The sequence below is a fragment of the Balaenoptera ricei genome, chromosome 2 (genome assembly GCF_028023285.1).
Source record: "Balaenoptera ricei isolate mBalRic1 chromosome 2, mBalRic1.hap2, whole genome shotgun sequence".
Lineage (NCBI taxonomy): Eukaryota > Metazoa > Chordata > Mammalia > Artiodactyla > Balaenopteridae > Balaenoptera > Balaenoptera ricei.
Window position 1 is genome coordinate 146353726 of NC_082640.1, and position 22212 is coordinate 146375937.

The following is a 22212-nucleotide window of genomic DNA, read 5'->3' on the forward strand; positions in this document are numbered from 1 at the left end:
ATTAGGCTGTTCTGAATAAACATCTCTTTGCCTTCACCAGCAAATCAAGTCTCTCTCAAATTACTCCTCCTAATTGCCCCACTCCCTGCCAAGTCTCCTCTTAAATCTCATGTGTCAAATGGGGATGATGGAAAGAAGTGATGGGTGTGAATGTGCTTCTAGAATCTTGTACACAGGCAGTTGTTGGGATCACTCATTAGTGAAGTACTAAAGCAGTTAAGAGAGCTGGCCAGAAGTGCCTGCTGCCACTAAGGGGTCAAGTGGGATGATTACTTTTGCTTCCTGTTTTGGTCTATATCTAGGAAACTAGGCTGTGAACAGTGGAGCTCCAAGTAAGTACATTAAAAATGGTTGCTTGTTGGAAATCTCAAAGTTTTGCCATCATCTGCAGTTTAAGGATGGGCTTAGTGGAGGACCTTGTATTTGGGGTTCCACAGAGGAGCCAGAATAAAAACTTGGTCTTTGGGATTTACTGAGGCTTTTAAACACAAATCACCTATCAAAGGCAGTATTTGTCCTTATTAAAATGATTTCAATTAGGTCCTTAAATGTAATAGGCTCTATATCTTATTACCCATCTTAGAAATTAGCCAAGACCCCTTAGTATTCTTCTGTTTATAGAACTGTTGGCATATTTTTAAGACTTGAAAAATGCTTTGGACTGATTTTTCTTAGATCTTAATGTCTCCTCTGCGCCCTTCTTCAATACCGCCAGAACGTAGTGTAACTTGCGTTTAAGCGAAACAACTTGTAAAATGCAAAAGTAAAGTAATTACTCTCTTTATTAGTTTCTCAAATACATTGATTGCCCTCCTATATTTGTGAGGCACTGTGCAACACTAGCCGTGGGCACTTTTCCCTATGGAGTTGACTCTTCAGTGGGGGAAGAAAGACCCAGACCACAGATTACCGTACCTGTTGGCTGTGCATTGTAGGGGGTCTCAAAATGCTAACAGGCCCAGATCATGTTCAGATGGGTGGGTAGGTTAGCAAGACTGTCTGCCAATGAACTTGAAGGCTGAGCATGGACCCTCCATGAGCTGGCCTTCGCCTGCTTTGTTTCCTTGACCTCATCTCCAAGCAGCCTGAACTCTGCCTCCCCTGACCCCTTCCACACACATGCACGTGCAGTCGGACCTTGACAGTAGCCTCTGAACAGTCTCTCTTCAGTTGACGGACCAGCAGTGGTAGGGTATGTGGGACACTTGAGTGGGAGGTGGTTCCTGCCCTGAGGACACACACCGGAGACAAACATGAACAGTTATAGTTTAATGAGATAAGTCTTATCTCCTATCTCCTGGTGTACATCAGTGCCATTGCTGCCTACCTGCTGGTTAACAAAGTGCAAGAATTGTACACTTAGAGAAAGCCTTATAGCAATTTGACATTACTGAGATATTTGTACTGTATTTTACAAAAATACGTTTGTAACAGATTGGTGGGAAAACTGTCCTTCACCACAGATAGTTTGAGAAGCTGGTGTGTAGATCACCATAACTTAGAAGTTTTTGGTAGGAACAGTTTTGCGTACACATTTCCCCCTCCTCTGTCACATAAACAAATAATCATATAAAGTGTTTTTTTTAAATCTTATCATTTTATTAATTGTGAAAGTATCGTGAGAACAACTTGGAAAGTACAAGAGTTTTGGGGTTTTTTAAAGTAATCCATACAGCTGACATGAGCTAAATGCTGCTCATATTTTAGTGTATTTCTCTTGTCCTTCTTTTCTGCCCATGTATCAATATATACATTTTTTTGTACATAAATGGGACATTGTGTACCTATTTTTTATTTCATATATCATAAGTATTTGCATGTCATTAAATATTCTTTTTAATTTTTTTATTAAGTTATAGTTGATTTACCATATTATATTAGTTTCAGGTGTATAACATAATGATTCAAAATTTTTGCAGATTATATTCCATTTATAGTTTTTATAAAATACTGGCTATATTCCCTGTGCTGTACGATATATCCTTGTATTAAATATTCTTTTTCAAAGGATTGCATGGTGGTCTATCATCTAGTTGTACCATAATTTATTTACCCTTTTCATATAGTTCTCTATTACTAACACGTATTTTATGCCCTTGTTTATTTGCTCTGATAGCTTTGTTCTTGCATCCCCTTGTTTCAAAGCTCTTATAGCTTTGAAAATTTTTATAAAAACACCTTTGATAGTGTCTCTGAATATATCCGTGGAATATATTTCCAGAAGTTGAAATTCTAGGTCAAAATTGTGACTATTTTAAGGCCTTAATAAATTGCCCTTCAGAAATGTTGAACCAAATTTCATCTACCACCAGCAGATGAGGCTTACTGCATTGTGTACTCTCAGGATTGGTACTGTCAGGGTGGGGACACTGTTGACAAAGATAAGGGCAGAAGAAATGAGTGGACCACCTGGATGGAAGATGATGGGAGTGCAAGATATTTAGGGGGCATGGAAAACGGTCTGTTGGCTAAGTGTAGGATACTTTTAAGGAAATAGAAAAGACAGAAACAGTGAGCTGGAATTGGATTTGATGGCACACTGAAAGCCAATTTAGAATGGTGTTGGGGAGCCACTGGTAGGTTTTAAGTAGGGAGATGAGACCCTCCAGGGCTCAGCTACGGGGAGATGTGATACAGCACCACCTGTACCGTACCACCCCTCACTCCCCGTGTACTCCATGCCCCTTCCCAGCTCATGCCTTTGTTTGCACTGGTCCCTCTGCCTAAGTGCCCTGCTTTCTAACATCTGTCAAAATTCCACACAAGCATCAGGGACCAGATTCTTCCCTTCATAGTTCCTGCTTGATTACATAGCACTTAACTGTATAACGTGTCATATTACTTTTGTAATAATTATTTGGTGCACTACTCTCTCCCCCCAGATTATAAGCTCCTAGTGACCCACTCCTTTCTGTATCCTTAGGTATCTACTATCATGCCTGGCATATAGTAGATATTAATACACATTTACCAAAGGAATCCCAGGTACTGCATATGTCTCATATGACCTTGCATAAGTACTCCCTAGGTCTGGAGATGTATGCTTCAACAGAATGGGATATTGGTATCTCGGCTAAGTCTTTATCCCAGAGTCAGTTAGGTCATCACAGAGGGTTCCATGACCGATACCTTGCCCTTAACCTCTTTTCTCCCTTCCCAACTCAGGACTTCCAGTTGCTGGCTTTTGGAGGCCACTATCCCTTAAAGTGAGTGGAGAGCTTGTCTCTAGAAGTGTTTGCAAAACATAGTTGTTTATGAGAATTTTTACCCGAGTTTGCGTCATTACACAATCAAGAAACTGGTGACAGATTTTGGAATTGGATTCTCTGATTTGGAAGAGATGCTGAAAGTCCATAAGTTGGATTTTACTTATAAAAAAACTTAAGAACAAAGTTCAACGAAGACATGCATTTCCTCACTATGCATAATTAACCATTGTTAAATGTTGACACACTTGCTTCTGGTCTCTCTTCTGTGTGTATACTTTTATTTTTAAATGCATAAATGATGTATGGATACATTGTTCTTTAAAAATTTAAATCGTACAGATAAAGCTTAAAGACCCCTTGACTTTCATCCCCATGCCCCATAGTCTAAAATTTTTTTGAAGTAAAGTCCTTTGTTTAAATGAGACTTTATGTAAAAGTCTGCTATTAAATATGTGAGTATCCCATGTACATGTGTCCCATGTACTATCATGTGCTGGGGGCACAGCAATGAGCAATATATGCAAGGCCCCTGCCCCCATGAAATAATCACAGTGGATAATTTGAAATAGTGGTACTTGCCCTGAAGAACTTCAGACAGGGTAAAGGGATAGAGAGTGACTGGAGCATGGAACAGGACTGGGGCAGATACAGTGGTTGGGGATGGCTTCCTGAGAAAGTGAAATTCGTGCTGAGGCCTTAATGATGAAAAGAACCAGCCGTGCACAGATGTGGCCAGAACATGCCAGTCAAGGATATGGCTGATGCAAAGGCCCTGAGGCAGGACCCAGCATGGCCAGTGTAGTTGAAGTGCAGTGACCCATACGAAGAAAGCTACAGGGTGAGGTGGGGAGGCAGGCAGGAGCCAGATTGTGATGCCCTTGGAGGCTGTTGCGTGGCCTTTGCGTGTTCTTATAATTGCAGTGAGTAGCCTCAGGACATTTTTATAAAATAAGATTGATACCTAATATGTCAATATCCAAAAAAGGATAAAAGCAGAGCTGCTGGAATTGAAGCTGGAGTGAAAAGCTCAAGTCAGCACTTGCTGAAAATCTCTAATCTCTCTCCCATCTCCCATCTAAGAGCTGGGGTACCTTACACACCTTAGGCATTTCTAACAGCTAACTTTAGTCTGAAGACAGTGAAGCCAGGGACTCCTCACCTGCATCCTATCCCAATCATAGACATTAGAAAATTCTTCCTTATGTCTCCTTACAGCTTCTACCCATTGTTTTGTTTTTTAATAAATTTATTTATTTAATTTATGGCTGCATTGGGTCTTCGTTGCTGCATGCGGGCTTTCTCTAGCTGCAGAGAGTGGAGGCTACTCTTCGTTGAGGTGCATGGGCTTCTCATTGCGGTGGCTTCTCTTGTTGCGGAGCACGGGCTCTGGGCGCACGGGCTTCAGTAGTGGCACGTGGGCTCAGTAGTTGTGGCTTGCGGGCTGTAGAGTGCAGGCTCAGTAGTTGTGGCGCACGGGCTTAGTTGCTCCGCGGCATGTGGGATCTTCCCTGACCAGGGCTTGAACCCGTGTCTCCTGCATTGGCAGGCGGATTCTTAACCACTGCACTACCAGGGAAGCCCTACCAATTGGTTTTAAATTCATCCTGGGGGGTGACACAGCTCTGACCCTGTTTCTATGGAGTCGCCCATAGAAATCAGTTCGAGGGTAATTGCGGGCCTCTGCCTCCCCCTCAGTCTTCTCTTCTGTCTCAGGAAGTGCCTGCTGTAGTGTTAGCCCTGTGTCTCAGCACGTGCTGTGTTTGTCAGGACGAGGACATTAATACATTGTCTGATCATCTGTTGTGCACTCTCTGTGGTGCTCAGCGGTCACTGTAGCTTCTCCATCAAAGTCATGTGCCCACAGCTCTAAAGGATAAGAGTAGTCAAGACCCAACCACATCTGCTTTCTCTAATTTTTTTTTTTTTTTTAAAGAGAGAAGTGTAGGGGAGGCTTTTAAGTGTGACTGCCAGTTTCTGTGGGATAAATCCAGACTCCTCAGCCTGGGTTGCAGCTTCTTCACACCAGCCCTCCTCTCTACGCTGACTCCCCCTGGCTCCTCCCTGGAATTCATGCCCTTGTTCCTGCCATCTTCCTGGCACAGATGTGGCTCTCCTCCTCTGCCCTTCCAGCTCACCAAGGGCCAATTCATAATCCACCTCTCTTTTTCCTTTCAATCCCATCTCTTTTTAAAAATTGACAATCTACAGAAGTTATACAGGAATATGCTCTCATCATAATATATATATATATATCATAAAAAGTGTGTTTCCTTTCTTGCCTTTTCCCTAACCCCTTCCCCTCTCAGAGTTAGGAAATTGCTGTGTATCTTTCTAGGCCTTTTGCTATGCAGTCCCACGTAAACTATTTAGGTTTTTGTGTAAGATTGTTTTTAAAAGACATTATGGCACATGTTATACACATTATTCTTTGAGTTGCTTTTTTCACTTGACAGTATAACTTAGAAATTTTTCTAAGACAATACATGCAGTTGTAACTTAAAAAAAACCATGCAGTCATTAAAAATGTATTTTTATGGTAAAAATTCAAATTCAAAAGGGTATAAAGTGAAAAGGAGTAGTTCTCCCATCTCCTCTTTTTGGAGGTTACTGCCGATAACACTTCCTGACATATATTCATAAATGCTTTAAAACATGTAATCCTGTAGTATATAGTATACATAGCACATAGTATCTTGAACATTTTTCCATATCTACATGCACAGATGCCTCGTTCTTTTTAGTGAGTGTGTAATGTTCCATTATGTGAATATACTATCATTTATTTAACCATCTCTGTATCAGTGAATTCATTTGATCTTTTCTGTTTGAAAATCTCGGACCCTTCTAGCTCGTGTTAAGTCACTCCTCCTTTGTTATGAATTTATTCAACACAATAAACATTAACTGAGTGTCTTCTGACTTCCTGGTGCTGTGCGGGGCACTAGGGCCACCAAGTTGCTTGATACACAGCCCCTTCCCCCTGCTTTGAGTTATCCCAGTCTAATAGGAAGACACTTTCTAAGGAACTTCGACTGTGACATGAGCTGGAATGGATAGATATGTCTTAGCATATATATTATTAATTCTGCTTGGGGAAAGCAAAGGAGAAATTGCAGTCAAACCCTAGAGGATAAGTAAGAGATCCTCTAGGTGGCAAGGAAGAGAAGGTCATTCTTGCAGGGGAGTAACAAGAACAATATGGGTTGGCAAGAAAGAGCACACGATGCGCAGAGAATGGCCAGGAGCCCAATGGGATTGGAGCGTATGCCGTGGCGTGCGGTGGCTGGAGTGTTACTGCTTGCTCAGCAGTGGGTCGTAGGAAACACTGAACAAGTGCCTAGACGGGCATGTGCTCTCTGCCCTGGTGGACCCCAGCCTCTCGGGCTTGTCCCCTATGCCCTGCAGACGTTGCCTCCAGGTGTTGGCTCCACTGACACTGCCTCTGGCTTCCCGGGCTCTTTCTTGAATTGGTCTGACTTGAAAACTATATATATCTTATCCATTTTTGTATTCTTAACATGCCATGTCCTCTTTTCGCAGAGTTTAATCGGTCAAGAAATAGAACAGAATTCAGCTATGGCCCCGAGGAAGAGAGGTGGACGGGGGATTTCCTTCATCTTCTGCTGTTTCCGAAATAATGATCACCCAGAAATCACGTATCGGCTGCGAAATGATAGCAACTTTGCGCTTCAGACCATGGAGCCAGCGTTACCCATGCCCCCTGTGGAGGAGCTGGACGTCATGTTCAGTGAACTTGTGGTGAGTCTCAGACTTCCATCCCAGGGGTAGTCGGGGCTATCCAAGAGGGAGGGGAGAGGATGTGGACAGTTTGGTCAGACACAGGCTTGCCTTTCTTCAGTGAAATGGCCCCCATCCGTCCCTTCGATCTGCACCCCCAACTGTCAGCACTGAGCCTGTGGAGAAGGAGAAAGAAAAGGGTAGCATCAGAGGGCTTTGCTGGTGCTTTAAGTGGAGGGATTTAGACCTTTAGGTCTTCAGATATGTGGCACGACTGCTTCCTAAGTTGCCCTTTCTAATTCCTCCCCATCCCAACCTGAGATGCTTGTGTGCGCAAATATTTCCTTCATCTGCTTCGCACCTGCTGGGATTACCGCCATGCTTCCTGACACGCCCAGTGTGTAGTAATAGTGTCTTTTAAAAAATTAGTCATTAGTCATACTGTCCCTCCTGTCCTTGATCCTTGGATGAAAGACATTATTACTTAAGTAGAGTATAATTATTTAGCCTAATGATAGGACTGCAATAATAACTGTTGTGGGAAGCTTTTTATAGATACTATCATATTTTAGAATCCACTATACTGAAGTGAGGGATGTATCTAGTGTAGGACCCATTCATCAAGAGATGCAGGCGCTGTCTTCAACTTAGTTTGTCAAGCACCTGCGAAGTAGTGTTTCTTTCCATTCCGTGTTCCGGAGGGTATTATGGCACAGTCAAGGGCACTGGCACGGGCATTAGGAAGACCTTGGTTCAAATTACTGCTCTGACTTTATTATCTGTATCAGTATGGAAAAAGCATATGACTTTTCCGAGTCTACATTCCGGAAAGCGGAAGGAAAAAAAAAAAAACACCTTCTCCTAGGTTTGATGTAATGTTTAAATGAGAATAATGCAGAGTGGGAATGGCCCAAAGCCTGCCCCTTCTTAGGGGTTCAATAGATGTTACACGAGGACTCTATCCTCCCTTGAACACCACTGGCATTTTGTAATGGAGTTAGTTCTAATCAGACCATTTATATTATTCAACAGATACTAGAGACTGCTATCATTTTACATGAATCTTAGGTCAAAAAAGTAACGTAGGCTATGTTACTGCCCTCAAGGGCTAATAACTGAACTGATTGTCACTCCAGCTTTGATGGACCAGGATTCACCTATAAGCTTCTCTTACGAGATAAGCCAAGAAGAGAGAGTACTATGAAGCTGATGTTTGAGTTCTGGCCTCCTGAGTGGATTAATGGGCTGATTACCAACCAGAATTGGTGGGGAAAAGAGATGACTCCCGGCAGCATGTTTACACTTGATGACGTTGAATATTTTCAGCGTTTCAGGAATCTCTCTCTACCCTCTCCCATTTCCACTGCATGCAGAACTCTGTTCTAGATGTTAGTGAGGTGGTTCAAAATGGAAAACTAGAACCTGCTCCCAAAGAGCTGACAGTTTCAGCAGTATAACAAGAGGTATGATGCCACCAAAGGAAGAAGCACACACACCTCTGTGTAAATGTGTTTTGGGGTGTAGGACACAATGATGAGGAGGGTGGTCAGGGAAGGCTTTCTGGAGGAGGTGAGTTGTGAGGAGGGATAGAAAGTGAGAAGAGAAGTGGAGGGGATCATTGTTAACGGCCGTCTCGGTCATCTGCAGCTAGTGTATCCTGTGATAGCAAAATCTCAGTGGTTACAACAGCAGAGGCTTATCTCTTGCTAATGCTGCATGTCTAGTGTGAGTCAGCTGTGGTTCTGCTCTGTGCCATATTCTGCTCAAGACCAAGACCCAGGCCTGATGGAATAGGAAAGAGAGACATGGTGAACTGCTAGCAGGCTCTAAGCTTATGCTTGGAAATGACACGTGTCACTTTAGCCCACATTTCTTTGGCCAATGCAAATCACGCAGGGTAAGGACATATCTTCCTTCTGTAGAGACTGGCACCACAAGTCACATGGTCAAGCCTGAGGTCATTGGGATGGGTGGAGGACACAGTCCTTTCCCAGGGGTGGGCAGAGAATCGTGTATCAGGATGGCTATCAAGAAGAACAGTAATGATGCACTGATGTGCTTGGTGTTATTGCCCAGTTAAAGTATTTTAAAACCAAAAGTCAACCTAAGGAGACAGATATTGCTGATAGATGAAGGCCTCCTCAGTGGTAGTGGAGCTGGTGGGCAGAGCGAGTACCACTCAAAGCATCCACCTCCAGTGTCCTTTCAATTGTATTCTGTCAGCCTCCCAAAATGAGACCCAAGCCAGAGCCTTTGTGGTGGCAGCTCCACGTACATCTTGAAGACAGCTCATTGTTCTGTATTCATAAAGGAGAAAATTCCACTCTCTGCCTTATTGATGTCTTTATTCTGTGTGAAAATTGCCTACAGCTGTTAGTTGCTAAAAAGCCAATGCCAAACCAGAACTTTAAGCCAAAACCATTGGAAAACAAATTATCTTGAGGTTTGTATCTGTCCTGGTGAGTGATGGATGGATTTTTGTCTACTCTTGACTTCAGGGACTTAGACCACGGATCCATTCAACTGCCAAGGGTATCCTGGGACAAAGGAGGTGGGCTCAAAGCCACTGGGAACCTCTGCCCTGGGCTCTCTTGACTAGTCGCGGGAGCAGTTCTGCCTGTGCCCACGCTTAGGAGAGGGAGGCCACGTGCCCTCTGGAGTCAGAGCACGCTGCAACCTAGGGTAACTTCCTCTGAAATGGTTTCTATTGGAATTTGAGTTTATTTCCTCACCTACAAAATGGGGATAATGCCATCTCTCTGCTAAGGTTGGTGTGAAGATTAAAGAAGACAGCTTCTTTTAAAAGGCTGGCATCTAGTCATGGGTGTTTTATACCCCACATCCTAGTACAACGAGAAGGATAGGAGATAGTTCAGGTATTTTCTGGACACAACACCCCAGGCAAATATCTCAGGCTTTTCCTTTTCTTGAAAGCTGATCTGGCTGCTGTGAGCACGCCAGTGTGGGTCCTAACTTGCAGACCATTCTGTCTCTATCTGGTGGAAAGCATCTCATTAGAGCCGGTTGTTATAAACTAGTTTCCTTTGTCTCATCTGATGAGTCACTCATTTTGATGTATTTAAAAGTGATACCAAATAGGTTGGTTTCAGAATTACTTACTGCACCCTTATCATCTCATAAATAAAGCAGGCGTGGGTGGGAGGTCGGCCTTGTGAATCTTTAAAGAATGGGGGCCCTGAGCACCACCTCATACTCTAACAGTCTCCCTGCCACAGGCGGGGCAGTCCGGAGCAGTCCAACCTCAGGATGTAGTGATTTCTGGAGGTCCCAGACCCACACTCTGCCCCATACCACCCCCCACCCCCCGCTTTGTTTTTAGTAACAGCTTTGTAGAGGTACAATTCGCATACCCTATAATTCACCTGTGTAAAGTGTACAGTTCACTGGTTTTTGGTATATTCACAGAGTAGTGCCCCCATCACTACAATACATTTGAGAACATTTTCATCACCCCCAAAAGCAACTCCCTTACCCATTAGCCACCACTTGCCACTTCTCCTCAACCCTACCATCCCCAGGCAGCCACTAATCTAGTCTCTGTTTTTGTGAGTTTGCCTATTCTGGTCATTTCATATAAATAGAATCAGATAATATGTGGTCCTTTGTAACTGCCTCCTTTCAGTTAGCATAATCTTTTCAAGGTTTTTCCAAGTTGTAGTATGTATCAGTACTTCATTTCTTGTTATTGTTGAATAAATTCCATTGTATGGACATACCACATTTTGTTTATCCGCTCATTGCTGATGGACATTTGGGTTGTTGCCAGTGATTAGCTATTATGAGTTTTGCTGCTCTAAACGTTCATATACAAGTTTTTTCGTGTGGAAATATAGTTTCAGTTCTCATGGGTATATACCTGAGAGCGGGATTTCTGGGTCATATATAACACTGTATATAACTTTTGAGGAACTTCCAGACTGTTTTCCAAAGTGGCTGCGCTTACATTTCCACCAGCAGTGTATGAGAGTTCCAATTTTTTCGCATCTTTGCCAACTCTTGTTAGTTTCCACTCCCTACCAGTCGACCAGCTGCGTTTAAAGCGGTTCTATACCTCCTGGAGAACTGAGGATGTATAACTTGGGAATGTGCGGTGTGTGTGTGTGTGTGTGTGTGTGTGTGTGTGTGTGTGTGTGAGAGAGAGAGAGAAAATTGCCAAATAGAAATAAAGTCTTCTTGCCCACAATTTTAAAATGATTTGGGATATTTAAAAATAAAATATTGAGCATTAGTGTGATGTCTGCATATATTTTATGCCTTTGAGCATCAGTCCTTTTTCTGTATTACCGCCTCCTCCTCCCCTCTCCACTTCTGCTTTGTCCTTTGCCTCAGCCACAAATCAAGAATGTAACCCATCTGAGATTCAGCATTTTTCCCTGAAAATAAGATTCAGCTAAAGTCTTGTCTTTCCTGCAGGGTTTTTAGGTCTTAGATTATCCCCACCAACATATTTGAAGAGTGCTGGGGATGATAGCTCTGTGCACTGTCCTTGTTCAAGTAACTTCTTCCATCTTAACGTTAGGAGTGGAAGATTTCCTTGGGGATAAACAGAAGAATGTGTTATTAATTGACAGATCGATTCTTTTGATGTATGTGTGTGTGTTAAGTGCCTGCTCTGTGCCAGGCCCTGAGGCAGCTGGTCCTTAATGACTTTGTGGGGCAGAAGGTCTAGCAGGGGAAACAGGCAACAAAACAGGCACTCTTTCTTATCCACTGTGACCGAGGGCTATGAGAGGGGCTGCTCCAGCAGTACATTTTCTTGGGGAAGAACCTTTATTCCCCTCTTTTTTCACAAGGTAAGAGTTGATTCACAGGTTCTATTTCCATCACTCTTAGCTCTCTTGCCGGGAAGTAATATTCTCAGCTTCTCTTCCAACTCCTCTTTGGAATATGCATAGTTTAGTCTCTCTCCCTTTCTGTAATTCTCTGCAAATCAACCTGCCTTCAGAAAGCATACATTCTGTGACCCTTGGTGCTATAAACTTCATAGGTTTGAACTCCCTTGGGGAGTTCTGCAATTGTCCAGCTGTCTCCATGATGAGTGGCTAAGTGTCTTAATTCAGCACTGAAATCTCAACAAGCCCACTTGTCTACAGATGAAAGTTGGGTTCTCCAACCCAGCTTTCAGGAGTGAAAAGGAAGGTATTTTGATCTCCATTTGCTTGATTTCTTAACCTAGCTGTCATTTAATTCCATTCTTGTTGGGGAAGGAGGATGCTGCTTACACCTACCCCCAAGCCTCACAGGTACCTAGTGTGGAAGGATCTTGGAAGCCTTCCTGGAGGAAACGATATTTAATGTAAGACGTGAAAAACTAGAAGGACTTATCCAGGCGAAGAGGAGAGGAAAGAGTGTTACAGACAGTGAAACAGCATGTATGGGACTGGGAGGTAAGAGACAAAATGTGGAAGGCTCAAGGAACTGAAAGTTCAGTGTAGATGGAGTGTGAAATAGGAGCCTGAGCAGATTGGGGTTCTGAGAGCCAGGAAAAGAGGATGGGGATGGTTGTGTTGATTTAATTATATATCTCAGATTCTTATTTGAACCAAAGGACAGTACCTCTGCTTTCTTACAGGTTCTCTCAATGAACTAAATATACCAAAGTATGTAAAAATATTTTGCTGTCTGGTTATATTTACAAAAATAACCCTTGCTTATTGCAGTCTCTGTGAGGTATCAGTAAGTTTTAGCAAAAAGTGTCATGTCTCCTTGGGTGGATTCTGAGTATGTTTTCCATTGAGTCCAGTTGTTGAGGTGAGATGCGTTGTTTCAATGCTTACCTCCTCTGGCTACTTTAATTTTGAAATGGAAAGGAAAGGGAATTTACTAAGAGCTCCCTTCCAATTTTCTATCCAAATACGTAGACTCTTGAATATGCCAAGAGTTGGTGGGCTAAGGGTATCCTGCAGAATATTTCACAGGAACAGCCACATTGGAACTGGTATCTCCTCACAGGTTCCCTCAGTTCTCTTGCCTTGTGAAACATCAGAACGTACAACTGCTTTGCCTGGGTGAGGTTTTAGGTGCGAAACCAGGTTTATGACAAGTATGGTCATTATTTTAGAATTGTACTTGGAATCAGTTTCACAGATGGACCAGAGGAAAACTTTCCTTTCTAATATAGTACATCACTGTGAATTTATAGCTAGTTGGGAATAATAGACAGTATGGACCCAAGTTTTCCTAAGCCTGAAATGTTACCAATTCCATTTATACTGTTTCCTGATTAATCTGCCTTCTTTCAAATTCAGTGTTTAGTCTACCATTTATTTGGCCAATGGGTCTAATGTTCTGGGATAATTTGTTATACAGTGCTGTGCCTTCCAGGAAACATAAAATATTTTAAAGAAACTTATTGAGAAATTTATTAATGATCACCTTTTATGCAATTGAGGACTGTCAACAAAAGTTAACGTCTCAATGGGGAAGATAGTGTTGGTGGATAATGAGAAGATTTGTATGTTCATAAATATAATAACTTAGTATGGGTCAGTTTTATCTTTATTAAGTCCTGAGGACACTCTCAACATTAGTAACCAGCATAGACTTTGAGAAATGAAGAAAGTAGGAATGAGAGGATTTAGGTGATGTATCAGAGTTAGATGAATTCATAGTCAAGGTAAGCTGTGCCAGATGAATTCCCTTGGGAACGTACATCAGTAATCTCTTCATTTTTCATTATGTTCTGAAGTCACTTTGGTATGAAAGGAGCTACAGGAATCAAAGTTAGTCTTATGGTTTACCAGTGTACAGATTTTGTTCTTTTACTAGCCATGTGAACTGGTACCCATCTTCTCAGACTATCAACATAATTTCTTTTATTACTAGGGCTATTTTAAGCCCTCTTTAATAATAAAATTCTTCCATTATCACCAGAATTGATGAAAAGTTTCAACACTTTTTATCCGTTTATTTTTAAAACTTGCCTTTTATACGAAGACCATGACTAAGAATAGAAAGTTTCTTGCAGGAGCTATTCAGTTCCTTGTCTCCAAGAAAGATGAAAAAATTGGGTAGCAGGAACATTTGATATTAACCTGATGGAAGTACCAAAAAACTGCTTGTAAGAAGTCATAGTTTTAATCTGTTGTTCTTAATTGGAGTGTAAAGGATTGCTTGGTAATTAAGCAGAGGAAATCAGACTATATAAAGACTTCAAAGATATATCTAGAATAGTCTCAAAGTGTTCAGTTGTCTGGAAGCCAAAAATCGTAGTCTAATGAAGGAATTGGTATCAAAATTGTTCAATTTCCATGAGGTTAATTTTTTTTGTCCAATTGACAAACCTATAAAAGTCAAAAGAGAAAATCCTGTTTATCTAAAGCACATGGTTAGTTGACAGAGAAGAAAAAAAATATTGAGTAGATATTCCCTTGACACTGTGGCATTTTTGGATAAATCAACTTGATGGGTTCATAGAAAAATGTTTGGAACAGCATGAAAACATGTAGTACATCACAAAGGGAAGTGGGAGTGTAGATATGGGCTTAAATGTGTTCAGTGCTAAAATTCCTATGGGGTAGATGTGAACTACTGCCAATATACAGTCAATTTAAAGGTGACCCAAAAACAATCCTAAACCCAGAACTTTATAAACAAATTATTTAGGCCCTGAGAACACCTGATGATTTGTGATACAGGGGATGTGGATATAGGTGGTTTTGCTTGCTTTTCTCTATTGTACTTTTTTTTTTTTTAATTATTTTATTTTATTTTATTTATTTTTTGCCTGCTTTGGGTCTTCATTGCTGTGCGCGGGCCTTCTCTAGTTGCAGCGAGCAGGGGCTACTCTTCGTTGTGGTGCACGGGCTTCTCATTGCGGTGGCTTCTCTTGTTGCGGAGCACAGGCTCTAGGCGGGCGGGCTTCAGTAGTTGTGGCACGTGGGCTCAGTAGTTGTGGCTCGCAGGCTGTAGAGCACAGGCTCAGTAGTTGTGGCTCACGGGCTTTGTTGCTCCGTGGCATGTGGGATCTTCCCAGACCAGGGCTCGAACCTGTGTCCCCTGCATTGCCAGGCGGATTCTTAACCACTGCACCGCCAGGGAAGCCCCTCTATTGTACTTTTGAACAGAACTTTGTAATACATCCAGGAATCAAGTAGGTTTGGCAGTAGATCTTCATCCCAATGGACAGTATACACCTCTTTGTACTGGTTGAGGTCCTGTCTGCTTAGAGACAGTAAGATGGTCAAGATGGTTTTCAAAATTTTCTTCATACCTTCTGATTCACAAAAACAAATCCAGGAAAGCTTAAGATAAAACCACAAAACCATTTTACTCCTTCTAGTCCTAAATTTATATCTTATCTCATCAAGACCATTCCAAATGTCCTTTTCTCCACTTACATTTTTTACTTCATGTTAGATAGTTTATCAGTCCGTTTATTTCTGGGTGCTTCTTAATTTAGATTAGGGACTGAAATGGGGGTGGGGACGCAGGGAGAGATGGAGGAAAGAAACATGAAACCTTTATTTTTTTAATACAAATACTGCAAAACCATCTCTGAACTGATAACGTTATTGAGAAAATGGTTATGAGTCCCCTTGGCCTTGATGATTTTCATTATTAGGAGTCCTAAAGAGACGCTGAGCGGTATGTATCTACTTAGCTTTTGGCTACAACTTAATATCTGATTGTTTAACTTAATCCTCAGGCTACCATGTGTGAATTACACAAAGTCAGCAAACTGCACTACTTGCCAACTCTTTACGTGTCCCCATACAAACCAATATAGGTTTTAAAGACTGGGAGGATAATTTGATCTCCATAAATAGTGTGGTTTAGGTAAGCTTTCAAGTGTAATTTTGAAAATGTGTTTCAGTAATGGCTAGTTTGTACAAATAACTGCACTTGAGAATATCTATTGATGCACTGGGAATCATTTAAACACCATTTGCTCTCACAAAACATATGTCACATGGCCTGCGGGAGGTGAATGCCCAATACATGCATCGTGTATTTCAGTTCTAAACTGTCCTCAACTCTTCTTTTATCCGCTGTGATTGGAATCCCCTATCCTCCACCTTCAATTCCCAGAATTCCTCTGGCATTTCAAACTGTTTCTTGATTCACGTTGTAGGAGCTCAGTACCAGCTACATCTTTTAGTTATAATTTTCTGGCTCATGGATGAAGGAAAAAATATATATATAATATATAATATATATTTTTAAAAACCAGATTCCTAAAAAAGTTGGAATTTTCCCCCTCTTGTCCAATTTTAAATGAATCTACTGGAAACATCCTACAGCTGCTAGATGTTTATTTCATTACACAATATAATATTTAAGAACTAAACTAAACCAAATGACTGGAAGCTCACTTAGAATATATGCATGGGTTGTTTTCAGGAAAGATGGGTATTTCTCGGATATAGAAGAAAAAGCAAGTCCTTTGCCATCTTTTAAACAATTGGTTTGAGTTTATTCACATATGGACACTCATTATGTTAAATCCACTGTGAACATGTATCTTTGCGTTCAGAGAGCAGAATGGTACAGGCATCCTATCTGGCTTTTTCACTCTCAGGATCCCCGGAGCAGTATCTGGCCCAGAATCAATGCTCAGTAAATGCTTGTGGCCTGGATGAGTAACTTACTACTGAAGGATTACACATGAGATGCTCAGGATGTATTTGAGTGAATGTATGCGTGTGTGTGTGTGTGTGCAGGAATTAATGACGGCTGAATCATCCAGCAGTTGGGTTCCTATTTTGAATTATTCTTGAAGTAGTCGTGATAGATTTGGGCTGATTCCTGCACTCTTCCTGCATCCCTGCCCACCCATTGTCATTCTGTTTGCTCATCTTCTTCATTTGGTTGTCAGTTACTGTGTGAGCACCAGAGTGGTTGTCATGAAGGATAGCAGATTAAAAGGCTAAGGGTGATAATGTCTAAGAAATATTTTCTGTCCTTAACAGTCTCTCTACCCTATATTACATGGTAAAATAAATAAATAGCTGCAGTGTGGGAAGAGACTCATTGTGCTAGATATCTTTTGACCCAATTAAAACTTAAAAGGGTCAGCTGAGCTGCCCAACAAGTCTCTGGAGGACATGCTGAGCTGGTGGGGAGGAGTCTGGGCGGTAGCAGTGCTGGTGTCACTGAGGGAGGGGGACATGTATGGAACTTGGCTTCACAGTTGCCCACAGGGCCTTAGGGTGCCTCTCTCATCTGTCACTCTATAAGCTGATTCTGTGTGTCAGGAGACAAAGTCCCTCCATTCACTTAGGAAAACATTGCTTAGACATTCTCTCAATTAAGCCTTGTCAGCAGAAGTTGTATTAGATTATAAATATAAAAATTGGAAATTTGGGTGGCTGGATGGGTATTGGGAGATGATTTTAACATATGTTTAGAACAGAGTTATTTATTTTAGATTACTGGAAAACTGCTGGTGATGCAGACTAATTAAAAGTTAGGGCTTCCCTGGTGGTGCAGTGGTTGAGAGTCCGCCTGCCAATGCAGGGGACACGGGTTCGAGCCCTGGTCTGGGAAGATCCCACATGCCACGGAGCAACTGGGCCCGCGAACCACAACTACTGAGCCTGCGCGTCTGGAGCCTGTGCTCCGCAACAAGAGAGGCCGCGATAGTGAGGCCCGCGCACCGCAATGAAGAGTGGCCCCCACTTGCCACAACTAGAGAAAGCCCTCGCACAGAAACGAAGACCCAACACAGCCAAAAATAAAATAAAAAAGTTAAAGTTACTCTAATGAGTTTCTAGTTGAAATAACACAAGGAAGCCAAACAAGAAGCCTACAGGTTTAGCAGCAGACTTTGTCTAGCAAACTGGATAGTTTGCACTGCCTACTATTAAAAGTAGGAAAAGAAATAGTATAAAACGATTAACCATGGGTAGTGAGGTACTAAAAATTATTTTTATTAGTCACCCTTTGCTTGTGGGATTTCTCACTTCTTTTTTTTATATATTGAATGAAAACACGTCTATCAGTCACAGAGAACATTGCTGTGTAGGTGGTGGTGAGTCACATTGTGGTATTTTGTGTAATGACTAAGAACGTTGGCAGAAATCGTACAAGCTGAAAACCTTCAAGGTTTGTTCTCTGTGTGTACACATCCCTTTTGGGACTTAGCACTCTCCGTTGTTTTCCATTTATGTCTTTCCTGACTGGTTAGGAACAGGTAATAATTCACTGAATGCACCTCTATTTAAACAAACAAAAGTCGTATCTAACTTTCAGGTTTCCAAACCACCTCTGTGAAAATAAAATACTGTTCTCAGGGTCATCGTGGTTAAATTTTAAGAGGTGTGATGGCAGTTCATGACTCCTTGATGCGATGGTCATTTGCTGTGGGAAGGCTGGATGTTCATAAATTTAATGATTTATTACAGCTGAATAGTACATTTTCTCCATCCGTTTATAAAAGGGTAATTTTTTTGTTGCCACAGTGTCACCCTTCAGCCCTCCACTGCTTTGTCTGGCCTTTTCCCCGTGATGTGGTACTTATCACCATGTCTTGTGACTTCAGGTCTGTTCACTTGTCCCTCTGAGAGGGTTTGACTTATATCTGGTGGTGTTGAGTTGTGGGATGGGAGGCGAGGGTGGACGAGGGAGAGGGCTAAATCCAGGGAAGGCACTGCTGATGTTGGGTGTGTGTGAGGTGAACCAGGGGGTTGCTGCTTGCTGGGCATGTGGGAAACCTTTGGTGGGTGGGGTTAGGATGGGTGACTTGGGCCCGTTTGCTGTGGGTAAATACCTGGTGTATTTAATTTGAAGGAGAAAAGTTAGCCTTGTGTGAATAATAAAATGTTGAAAATTCTGTGAGCTCTATACAGTGAGTCAGATGGACGATTACCTTGTCAGGGACTGTTTGAAAACCAAAACCAAAACCAAACAAACAAAGCCAAAACAAAACACCCAAACAACCCAAAACAGAAACACATACAAAACAATGGGTTGATTGGCAGGGTGACCCCAAGGACCTGTCTTAGCTTCTCCCTCTCCTCATTTTTTTAATCTCCATTTCTCCCAGCGTTCATCATATGTCTTCCTACTTCTGTGTGAATATAGAGTTAGCTTAACTCATTAGAAATAGAAATCCTGAATTCCTTTATTAGAGATTTCTCTTGTTAGTTGGAAACTCACTTGTTGTTGGCTCACTGAAATCTATTGACTTGGTAGATTTTCAAAGAATAAATGCTTTAAATATTGGACTGAAGGTGTCATAAATAATCCCATATTGCAGTTTAGCTCACATCTCTGACAAGAGCTTTTCAACTCATTCAAGACCCTTATTGTATATTATCTCAAAATTCCTTCCCTTGCTTTATTTAGCAAATCAATCCATTTCCTTAGATTTGTACTGTGCCAATTGTTTTCTGATTTAAATAGATTTCTCTATAGAGCTGCCTGCTTACTCTAGAGTGTAGGACTGGTGGGGTTTCTTTGTACAGAATCTTTTAGAAGTGGGGCTTGATAATATGCTTTGTTAGGGATGAAACCTAGAACTTTAGTTCCTGCAGCTGGGCTTCCTTCAGAGTTCTTTTCTTCTTAATAAAAAAGTGTCTAATTATTACCTTTTCTCCAAGATATTATAACTATATGAAATAAATATTTTACAAAGTTATGAAAAAGATAATTGATATCTTCCCCAAGAAGAAAAGCCTTTAGAGTTTTGTTCGTTGCTTTCAGTTTTTAAGAAACTTGAGCTTTTCGTGGAGAGGAGTGATGCTTGGTGCAGATGTTTCTTTTTTTTTCATTTGCTAAATCATTTTCCTTTTAAAACTTTGTCCAAGAAAGAATAATATGAAAAAAACAAAATTCTTTGGCCGATGAAAGGAGCTAGGCCATCCCAGTCTGAGGTATAGTAGCAGGAACTAAATTTATTTATTCTATTCATCTTTGCATTAATTGCCAATCCCCAAAACAGTATCTGACATAGCTGGATTGCAAAAAGGAAAAAAAAAAAAAAAAAAGTAAAGTGAGAGGTAAAAAGTAAAAGTAAGGTGATCTAGAAGCAACCAGGATTGAGGTTGGGCTAACTACATTTGTTTGTTAATCTTAGTGAAAAACTTGGCTATTAACCCGCAGAGGAGCCAATACTCTTCTCTAGTCCACCACTCAGGAAAAACAAAAAACACTGAAAATGTTCTTCAGGACTTCAGTCATTAATATTAACCTATCACCTAATTTAATGTTAAGGGACATTGGGGGAAACATTGCCTATCTCTTGGCCTAAATGGAATGCATACTAATAGAATCTATGTAATTTCCAAGGAAAGGACAGGAATATTTCATGGAAGTGATCACGGTTTCAAACAAAAATTGTATCTGAAGTTGTCACACTTCCCAGATTGAACTACTTACACTAAAGAGCTCCGCTTTTTCCCTTTCCCTCCTCTTCATACATTTGTTTTCAATCAGTTTCTCTTCTAAAGCAATTCCTCGGTTTATCTAATGTTCAACCAGAATTTTCTTTCCTTACTGTGTACACAAGGCTCTATTTTCTCTACTCTGAATTCTTTGTTTTCCTGGGGCTCCAACAACCAGGCTTGATTTTTTTTTTTTAGAACTTTATTGAGATATAATTTACAAGCCATAGAATGGACCCATTGTAAGTGTACGGTTCAGTGCATTTTTATAAATTTATACAGTTTTGCAACCATCACCACAATCCAGTTCTAGAACAATTCCATCACCTTATCTCCTCTTGTGTCCATTTGCAGTCTGTCTCTGCTCCTGCCTGTAGCCCCAAGCAACCACTGATCTGCTTTCTGCCTCTACAGATTGACTTTTTTTTCTCAAAAAATTCATGTAAAGAGATACTATCTGAGGTACAGTGATCCTAATTGTTTTGTTTTCCATGATTGCCTCTTTCAGTATTTGAATTAATTATCAAAATGAAAAATTCTCTTGTAATATTACGTTGAAGTAATTTCATAGCTTTGAAGAAACTAATGTGTGAGATGATTTCAAATTAGTTTGTACTCTGTTATTTTTCCTCCTTGCATTAATTGTGCTTTCATTCCACAACTTGCCCAGCAATGTATCTAAATGAGTGCAAGTAGCTGGAAAAGAAAGAAGGCAAAAGCAATCCATCCATTTTATAACCAGAGAATGACCCCAAGAGTGGTGTCTGTGAGACGGGGTGTAGCTTCAAACACAGAAGGTAAAACTAAAGCTAGCAGCTTCCATAAGAAACCATAGAATGTTTTTTTTGATCTGCAACTTGCAAAGATTTCTTGCAGAAGACAAAAAGCACTAACTCTAAAAGAAATAATATTAATAAGTTATATTTCATAAAAAAACACAGTGATCAAAATAGACTGTTAACAAAATGAAAAGACACAGGTGAGGCAAAATACTCTCAGTACATACCTCTGACAAAGGACATGTTTTGCAACAATAAGACCGACAACTCAGAAATGGGCAAAAGATTTGAGTAGATACCTCATAAAAGAATACATATGAATGGCATGTGAACTTGTGAAAAGGTATAGTCAACATCAGTTGTCATCAGGAAAATGCAAATTAAAACTGCATTGAGATACCACTTCATATAAACTAGGATGGCTAAAATTAAAAAGATGCAGCACCAAATGTTTGTGCGAATGTGGAGTAACTGGAACTGCCATATATTGCTGGTGGGAGAGTACAATGGTACAACCAGTTTCTGACGCATAAAGTGCAAAAACCACTTCAGTGTATACCTTTGCCAAACTTGAAAATTGTATACTTAAGAGTGTACATTTACTGTATGTACATCTTACTGCAAAAAAGAGAAAAGAATGGGTTTTAATCATCGAAACTCATTGATCTTCACTATGTCCCACAATAATCCCCTTTCCCTCCTTCCCAGCTGCCCCAGCTTCCCTCACCTTACTTTTTTTTTTTTTTTTGCAATCCAGCTATGTCAGATATTGTTTTGGGGACTGGCAATTAATGCAAAAATGAACGGAACAAATTTCATTCCTGCCCCCTGGGGATGCGTCTAGAAAGGGAGTCATACATGCTGATAACATAACTGCAGCAATGTGATAAATGCCATAAGGTTAGGAGAGCAGAGAGGGGCTGCCCACCCCAGGAAAGTCAGGGTAGGCTGCCTGGGGGGAATAGCAGATCCCTTGAAAAAGCTTAGATAAACAGGATTGATTCTTAGACATGGTGAGAAGGGCTCTCTGGGAAAAGGGAACAGCATGTGCAAAAGATTCAGAAATGGGCAACTTGTGATCCCACGTGCTGAAAGGTGGCTGCTGGTGGTGGAGGAGGGGAGGGGAGGGGAGGAGGAGGA

General features: G+C 41.2%; 1 protein-coding gene across 4 annotated transcripts in view; it reads left to right on the forward strand.

The window, feature by feature from the left end:
* The window catches only part of DAAM1 (dishevelled associated activator of morphogenesis 1), a 174110-nt gene that overhangs the window by 52547 nt on the left and 99351 nt on the right, over positions 1-22212 (forward strand). For all 4 annotated transcript variants that reach the window (XR_009500928.1, XM_059914323.1, XM_059914322.1 and 1 more), the window contains one exon: positions 6750-6968. Coding sequence is in view for 3 of the 4 variants with exons in the window: in XM_059914323.1 (XP_059770306.1) it covers positions 6786-6968 (183 nt within the window). In the remaining variant the exon portion in view is untranslated. The remainder of the gene's footprint in view (positions 1-6749; positions 6969-22212) is intronic.